The 8,906-nt window shown below is 31.3% G+C and overlaps 1 protein-coding gene and 1 long non-coding RNA gene across 5 annotated transcripts; one reads left to right on the top strand and one right to left on the bottom strand.

Moving 5' to 3' along the window:
• Nucleotides 1-633: 633 nt before the first annotated feature.
• On the top strand, nucleotides 634-6,717 carry LOC145058207 (ABC transporter G family member 22-like). Of its 4 annotated transcripts, XM_079006119.1 has the most exons (12): nucleotides 634-780; nucleotides 868-1,251; nucleotides 2,067-2,134; nucleotides 2,291-2,308; nucleotides 2,573-2,808; nucleotides 2,978-3,133; nucleotides 3,412-3,595; nucleotides 3,809-4,117; nucleotides 4,202-4,477; nucleotides 5,529-5,813; nucleotides 5,892-5,999; nucleotides 6,111-6,717. In XM_079006119.1, exons 2-12 carry the CDS (start codon nucleotides 876-878, stop codon nucleotides 6,312-6,314), a joined length of 2,220 nt encoding a protein of 739 aa, XP_078862245.1. In that variant the 5' UTR covers nucleotides 634-780; nucleotides 868-875; the 3' UTR covers nucleotides 6,315-6,717. The 4 variants fall into 4 exon arrangements, with proteins under 4 accessions (XP_078862245.1, XP_078862246.1, XP_078862247.1 ...); XM_079006120.1 differs by lacking the exon at nucleotides 2,291-2,308; XM_079006121.1 differs by lacking the exons at nucleotides 634-780; nucleotides 868-1,251 and having other exon boundaries at nucleotides 2,070-2,134; nucleotides 2,291-2,350.
• On the bottom strand, nucleotides 5,851-7,006 carry LOC145058208 (uncharacterized). The gene is made up of 2 exons (XR_013686269.1): nucleotides 6,903-7,006; nucleotides 5,851-6,439 (listed from the first exon to the last, which is right to left on the bottom strand). It is a non-coding gene; the product is annotated as an uncharacterized LOC145058208 (long non-coding RNA).
• Nucleotides 7,007-8,906: the final 1,900 nt, after the last annotated feature.

Below are 8,906 nucleotides of genomic sequence, written 5' to 3'. Positions count from 1 at the left end.
CATTTAATAAAAAGCTTTTTTATAATTTTGCAAATTAACTTAATGACCTTTTTTGTAAATCAATAGCGTGGTTTAGATAAGTAATTTTATGTAATTTTACATGTTTTAAAAGTTTTCAGCTAATTTTCAGCTTCCAGATAGTTTGTTGAACACGTCCAAAATCATTACGTTTTCATATCGTAACGATGAGGTGATCAAATTATAACATTCATCCAAACACCCCCTAAGCATAAGCATGTGTGAGTGCATGACTATGTGTGCCAATAATACGAGAAAAGTTCCAAAATATTGGGTGCCCTAACAAAGGGGTAACATGAGAACGAAGGTGAAGGTAGACCTCACAATATTAAAGACATCCGCATTAACTTGTGGTTTATTAAGCTTTACAACAAAACCTTCCATTAATGTTAAAAGTTAAAAAAACGACGCTTCTGTTGATATTGATCACAAAAATAAATCAAAAGCATAAAGAAATTAAATAAAATTTCGTACCCTTACACGTATACGGCAGTTGTCATATGAGGGTACCAACTTTGACGTGTTGGATTTTTAATCTTTTTCTTTTATAATAAATGTACAATTTTCAAGAATAAGTACGTGTATTTATTTCTTGTTAGGTGATTTTCAAAATCCTATAATAACTTAAATAGATAAAGGGTATATACGTCTTTTTAAATTATGAAAATCGTATAAAAAGGTGCGAGTAAGTAGTACCTACTACCTTCCTTGCGAATAAGTTCATCACACTTCTTTCCTTTGGTTCCTTGGTTTAAGCAAAAGGTTTGTATTTTCTTTGTTGAGTTATCTTTTTTCATGTTTATATATATATTCCATTTTGTGAAGTAACTTTTTTGTGGGTACATGTAGAAAACAATATGGAGAAACCGAATTCGAGTTCTGGAGGGTTATGGAGAACACAGTCAGATAATTTAACCAAGATACTGGGAGATGCAATGAAATCATCAGTCTCAAACGAGGAAACTAAAGAGGTCGACAGTTATACGCTTTCAAGAAAATCCAGCAAAAATCAAGTGCTCGCATCACCCGGGCGAAGTGGCACTAGTGGAAGAAACGCGCACATTAAAAGGGGGAAGAGTACTCAAATGAAATTTGATTTCGATGAGGTTAGTACTGGGGCCGCACTGAGTAGAGCCTCGAGCGCTAGCTTAGGGTTCTCGTTTTCACTCGCAGCATTCACAATGCCTCCAGATGAAATAGTAGATTCAAGACCTTTCAGCGACGATGACATTCGTAAGTTTGTTTTAAATTATCTTTTAATCTTTATAAGAAACACAAATTAAAAAAAAAAAAATGATAGACTACGATCAAAGAGCTATTGAGATAGAATTTAGAATTTAGAATTTAGAATTTAGAATTTAAAAATAGTTGTTTAACTTTAAGTAAGCCATGAAAGTGAAAGTGAAGTGATGTCACAAAGTGCCATGATAAAACTTTATGCAACAAAAAGCCAAATGAGGCCATAAAAGCGGATAACGTGAAGCATGTGAAAAGTAAATTAAATAAAACGACGTAGTTGGACTGGTTAGACTGAGAAGTGACAGACAGCAATGAAAGTGGGCCTCCACTGTATGGAAAATGGGCCTTGAGTGGACCACATGATACTGGTCCACTTCCTCTCTAGTCAAATCCTCTAAAAGTCAATAACTCAAGACAGGTCTTCTTCTTATCTTTTCTTTATATTTTCTTTTTATTGGTCCCATTACATGAATTTTAGGCACAAATAGACACTTTGCTATAATAATGATTATTAAAAAATCTGATCTATCATATCATATAATATACCTTATGTATAACAGATTCCATACAACGTTTAGATAACATATGAATAAATTACCACAAAAATATAATTTGAAATGAAATGTTGACTTGTTTGACTCTAAATGAAGCAAATGGGGTCACAAGTCAACTCACAAATAATTCAACCAAGACCGGCACTCTAAGTCAAGAAAATAAGCAATATAAGTAACAAAATATCATGAATATTTATATGTGAATATGTGATGTATGAAGTTTGTATTTTGTTATGCTAAACATGTTTGTTACAGCTGAAGACATTGAAGCGGGAACGCGTAAAAGGTTTCAAACAGAGCCTACCATGCAAATATATCTAAAGGTATACACAACTATTTACAATGCAAGCTTCAAAATTTTCACATTTTGATCATCATTTTATAATCATTTTTATATAGAAACAAGTTGCGGGTGTCTATTGTTTTACATGTCCAAAAAATGCAAATAGATTAATTTTACCGTATGGCTATTTGGACAGGAAAACATGGAGGTTTTTGTAAGAGAACAATGCAAGATATGATATGATATGATATGTCAGGTTCAGTCTTGTACAGAAAATCTCATATTCTATGGTATTTATGTACAAGACTAATTGTTTTTTTAAACCAAAACAAAAAAAAAAAAAAAACAGTTTCTATCTTTAAAAAATATAAATATAGATCACTCTAAACAAGCATAAGTAGTCTCATCTCTCATGTTGTATTCACTTAGATGTTGCTAATTATTATACTAATCGAATTTAATTTTTCATAAAATGCAGTTTACGGAAGTGACATACAAGATAATAACCAAAGGAGTGACATCAACCCAAGAGAAATATATTTTAAATGGAATAAATGGTTCGGTTAATCCAGGTGAAGTTTTGGCCCTCATGGGGCCATCGGGAAGTGGCAAAACTACCCTCCTAAGTTTGCTTGGCGGGCGGTTGACAGAGCATACGTTAGGTGGATCAGTTACTTATAATGACAAGCCGTATTCAAAGCTCCTAAAGAGCAGGTACACTTTTTTTTCCAAAAAGTTGGGATGAATTTATTGGTTTTTTAGAAAAGCTAGGTATTCCTGACCTTTTGAAAAAGTCATTTTTTGTCTAAAAAGTTAGTCTTTACCAAACATTTTTTTTAGCTTATTGGCTTTTTGAAAATTTTATAAAATGTGATCTTGGCAGGATTGGGTTTGTGACGCAAGATGACGTGTTGTTCCCTCATTTAACTGTGAAGGAAACTATAACATATGCGGCTCTTTTACGACTATCTAAGACACTAACAAAACAAGAGAAGGAAAAACGAGCAGAAGATGTTATATATGAACTTGGTTTGGAGAGGTAATTAACTCGTATTTTCAAGATATTATCGAAAGTGTTGGGAAAATGTTCTCAAAGATTGCCAATGAAAAATAATAATAAAGAAAACTGAACATAGGAATATACGTGGAAAACTCCAAAACCAGAGAAAAACCACATGCCTACAGAGAGAGACAAATTATTAGAATCACATAGACTAATCTCTCAAGTCACCTATTAATTACACTCGCACTCTTCTAAAATGGAAATATTATTATGAAATTGATATATGGTTCCTCTAATAATATACCTTAAAACAGGTGTCAAGATACTATGATAGGAAACTCCTTTATTCGGGGAGTTTCAGGTGGAGAAAGAAAACGTGTTTCCATTGGAAATGAAATCATAATCAACCCTTCCCTTTTGTTTCTTGATGAACCCACTTCTGGTTTGGATTCAACAACTTCTTTGAGAGTAATTGAACTATTACAAGACATAGCTGAGGTATGATTATTTAATTCAAGTCCCTACTTGTTTATATATTTAACGAAGAATTAATTACAAAACATACCACATATCTCATGAAAGAAAAGTTTGCTAATTCTCGGAATCGTTTTTTCTCATATTTCACAAATTCTTGTTTTTCCCAAAAATGATGTGATTTTCATGAATTCTATATAAAAAGTATTGATTAATTTGTTTATATGTTTATAACAGAATGATAAGACAGTGGTTACAACTATACACCAACCATCGAGTCGACTTTTCCATAAATTTGACAAATTAATCCTACTTGGAAAAGGGAGCTTGTTGTATTTTGGGAAAGCTTCAGAAGCTATGGTGTATTTTTCATCAATCGGATGTTCTCCTTTAATCGCTATGAATCCAGCGGAATTCTTGTTAGATCTTGCAAATGGGAACATGAATGATGTTTCTGTTCCTCCTGAATTAGAGGATAGAGTACATTTGGGAAATTCAGGAAGAGAAACAACAAATGGGAAACCCTCTCCATCAATCGTGCATGAGGTAACTTTAATAATAATAATGATGATTTAAAACATTTAAGAAAAACTTAAATTAGATTGTTTTAAGAATGATTATGTTTTGTAGTATCTAGTGGAGGCATGTATGAGTCATGTTGGGGAAGAAACGAAAAAGAGACTTAGGACTCAAACATCACTCGATCAAGAAAAGACGTTTCAAAAACGAGAATGGGGGGCAAGTTGGAGAGAACAATACTTGATATTGTTCATGAGAGGGATTAAAGAAAGGCGACATGATTATTTTAGTTGGTTGAGAATCACACAAATTGTAGCAACTGCAATCATTTTAGGGCTTCTTTGGTGGCAATCCGATGTTCATACCCCCAAAGATTTGCAAAATCAGGTATATGAAAAGTTTCCATCTTTACCAAGAGACATAAATACCATTACTACTTCATAAGGATTGTTGTTTTCTAATTGTACCCAAAGGGTAAAATGGTCATTTTCAATCCGGTATAACAAGTTGCCATTTTGAAAAACAAAATGTGAATATCCATAGAAAACCATTACTACTACTTCATAATCATATAGAATGTTGTTGTGTAATTGTATCTAAGGGTAAAACGGTCATTTGCAATCAGGCATAAAAAGTTTCCGTTTTGAAAAAAAAACACCAATTCCCATAGAAACCATTACTACTACTTTATATAGAATGTTGTTGTGTAAATGTACCTAAGGGTAAAATGGTCATTTTCAATCAAGTATAAAAAGTTTACATTTTTTATAAAAAAAAATGTCAAGACACACAAATATCATTATTACTCCATACGGAATGTTGTTTTTCTAATTGTACCCAAGGGTAAAATGGTCATTTTCAATCAGGTATAAAAAGTTTACATTTTTTGAAAAAAAAATACCACCACACATAAATATCATTATTACTCCATAAGGAATGTTGTTTTTCTAATTGTACCCAAGGGTAAAATGGTCATTTTCAATCAGGTATAAAAAGTTTACATTTTTTGAAAAAAAAAATACCACCACACATAAATATCATTATTACTCCATAAGGAATGTTGTTTTTCTAATTTTACCCAAGGGTAAAATGGTCATGTTCAATCAGGTATAAAAAGTTTCCATTTTTTGAAAAAACAATGCCACTACCCACAAATACCCTTACTAGTTACTACTAGTACTTCATAAGGGCTAAGGCATGTAGTTTTGTAACTGTACCCAAGGGGTAAAATGGTCATTTGCAATCATATATAAAAAGTTTCCAATCTTGAATTTTTTTTGACAAGAGCCATAAGCACCACTAATCCATTACTACTTCATAAGAAATGTTTTTTTTTTTGGAAAAGAGAGAGTCCCCGGAAAATTTATTAATAAAGAAATGTTGTTTTGTTATTCCACAATCCACCTAAGGGTAAAACGGTCATTTATTTTTTTTGCAGGCAGGGCTGCTCTTCTTCATTGCGGTATTTTGGGCGTTTTTCCCGGTTTTTACAGCTATATTCACATTCCCTCAAGAAAGAGCAATGTTGAAAAAGGAAAGAGCAGCTGACATGTATAAACTTAGTGCATATTTTCTAGCAAGAACAACAAGTGACCTTCCACTTGATCTTCTTCTCCCAATCATTTTCCTCCTAATTGTTTATTTCATGGGAGGACTCAGACTCACTGCTCAATCATTTTTCCTAACCATGCTTATAGTCTTTCTATGCATTGTTTCAGCTCAGGTATATAAATTTTACATATTTATAAACTTCATTTACATAATATAATATAACATTATATATATATAACTAAAATGACAGGGTCTTGGATTAGCTATTGGTGCTGCAGTTATGGACTTAAACAAAGCAACAACTTTAGCTTCTGTAACTGTAATGGCTTTCATGTTAGCTGGAGGGTTTTTTGTAAAGGTAGACATTAAAATAAATCACTAACAGATTATAAACTAAACTCTTATAGAACTTAATATGATTGTATGAAATGCTAAAAGAATGTTTTCTTTTTGTTTCTTTTTATTGCAGAATGTTCCAGTGTTCATTTCGTGGTTAAGTTACTTGTCATTCAACTATCACACCTACAGACTTCTTCTAAAAGTGCAGTATGAACATATCAGCTCTGTAATTGAGGGGATTGAATTAGACAGTGGATTGAAGGAAGTTGGTGCCCTAGCAGCCATGGCTGTTGGGTATCGTATCTTGGCTTACTTGTCTTTGAGACATTTGTAGCTTGAATGATTCATGAGTGTTTGGATAATCATGAACTACTGAAGAGTGAAGAATTTTTGTTTTGTTGCTTCATACTGATGCAAGAGGTGAGAATGGAGCGTAGGGTAAGAGCTATATACAGTGACCTGAAGAAGAATTTGTTCAAATGTCATCTACAAAGATATGAAATCACTATTTGAGAGGTTTAGTTGTTGTTGTGTATTGATATTATTGATGTTCATAGCTGACATTAAGTTATCTATGGCTGTAAAACAACTAAAGATAATAAACTTCAGCAAAGTATGTGCATTTTTCAGGAAATTGTGTATTTCATGAGCCTAAATTTACCGAAATTGTTTCATCCAAACAAATGATAGTCACCTGGTGTATACACTTTCATAATTTATGTACATTATAAACTAAATTCTTCTCTAATTTTGAAACTAGAAATCGCTTATCTGAAATTAAAGCCAGATGTAGGTTTTTTGAGAAGCGATACTCTACATCTACATCTACATCTGATTGTTTCGTCTAAATTGAGGGAGCATATGATAGGAGACGGAATTAATGGTGGAAATTGAAAGGAAAAAACGGGTTGAGGCATAGAACCTGATGTATTCTCCGGTGATTATAACCGTCGGCGGTAAAATGGGATGACCACCGGCGTAGAGTTGCATCTTCATTGAGAATGAGGGCCGATTAGACGCTGTGAATTGTCCGTTAGGATCACTCGCTCTTTAAAAAGTTGTTTAATTTGACCCAGATATTTTAGAACTTTACACTTTTAACCCTTTAAAGTTTTGAAACTCCTTTTTAAACCCTCCTACTAATTGTAAAATGATTTAAAAGACTAAATGCATGCTTATTTCGGTCCATACACAATTATGTACATGCATGTTAATTGTTAAAAGAGAGCTAAGAGGTACAATATATGACGGTATGATTTATTTCTTGATTACATTTAGTTAAGATTAAATATATAAAACAATTATTACATCTTTAAGTCAATCGGTTATTAAATTTGTCTAATTGAAATTGAAACACTTTTTTCCATAAAACTCATTTTGGGAATGAAGTGCATTTTATATCTCATGTTTATATAAATAATCTAACATTTTACAACAAATGACAAATAGTAAAACAAATGAAATTTTGCAATTCATATGAAATTATAAATTGTATTTTGTTAATAAGAGGTCAGATGACTAAAAAACATTGATAACAAATGATAATAGAAACCATATATATATATATATATATATATATATATATATATATATATATATATATATATATATATATATATTCACTTAATTGTTTTGTTAGTAAATAAATAAAAACATTTATCTTATATTATAGATAGAAGATAGATTTTGTGTACATTTATTATTATTAGTATTTTTTTGTAAACTATTTATTTAAATTTTATATAGATTTAAATTTGATTGTATTTATGTTCATATATATGTATATTTATAGTGTTATAATCCTCTAGTATAAAACATGGAAAATACATTTTTATTCTGATAATTAACCATGGTTATCTCACCACCACTTCTCGCAAAACATGTGTATACGGTCAAAATATCCAAGACAAAGTTCATGTTCTCTACAAAACGAAAGTTACCTCCTCCTCTTTCTGGGTAGCATTATGTTGATGATAAGAATACCCTTCTAAGTAATGTTTAAATTATTGTCTATCTACCATTTTGATAAAGTTCATGGGTTTGCTAACAGCTAACTTGTTTTTATGTATATATTGATATGTATATTTATGTCCACTTTTTTGACTTTTGAGTAGGTAGTGCTCTTCTTTTGTGTGGAGAAATGGTAGTAGTAATAGAGTTAAGAACCATACAAGTGATGTCTTACTACATGTTGTTTCTTGCTTCCCTTCATAGGCTAATACCACTTTTGATTTCGAAATTGTAACTTTTTATATTTGAATCAACGGTGTTTGGTTATATTTTTTTATTTTTGGACCAAACTACACGGCATGGAATAGTGTTCATAAGACAATGAATACATGACTAATCTGTGTGACATGATTGCTAATCAATTATTTAGATTTTAGTATGTTATCGTGGATTTGAAAATATTTATGTTTTGATTTGAATTTATGTTTAATTTGGATTTTGTATGATGTTTTATATTTTCTTATAATTATTCCAAAAGTTTGTTCAATTATTTTATAAAATAAAATAATACGGAATTATAAAATTTTCATTTTTATCATTCACCACAACAATTCAGATGTCTAATCCAGCAACATATTTATATTCAGAGGCATGGTATATGAACTTAAAGCCTCTTAGTAATTCATATCCTGTTAAACAACCTCTAAACCAAATGATGAACATCATATATCAGATTATAATTTGATTAAATTCGTTTCAAAGTTTCAATGTTCAAATTGGATTGGTCGATTTTTGGATGTCTATCCACATCCAATATCCAATAATAAAAAAAAACGGATTCGATAATAGTTTTAACCGGAATATTGGATTATAGTTTCATGGTAAATGGATGCTACTTGGATATTAATATTGAACAAGCCTTTTGGATAATGAACCTGACAAAACTAGCTGGTAGTTGGAAGCTGTTAGCGAGTAG

Source organism: Lactuca serriola, chromosome 6, assembly GCF_051521515.1.
Source record: "Lactuca serriola cultivar US96UC23 chromosome 6, Lser_US96UC23_V15, whole genome shotgun sequence".
Classification (NCBI taxonomy): domain Eukaryota; kingdom Viridiplantae; phylum Streptophyta; class Magnoliopsida; order Asterales; family Asteraceae; genus Lactuca; species Lactuca serriola.
The sequence above is the reverse complement of the archived record's forward strand: the minus strand, read 5'-3'. Positions and strand labels throughout refer to the sequence as shown.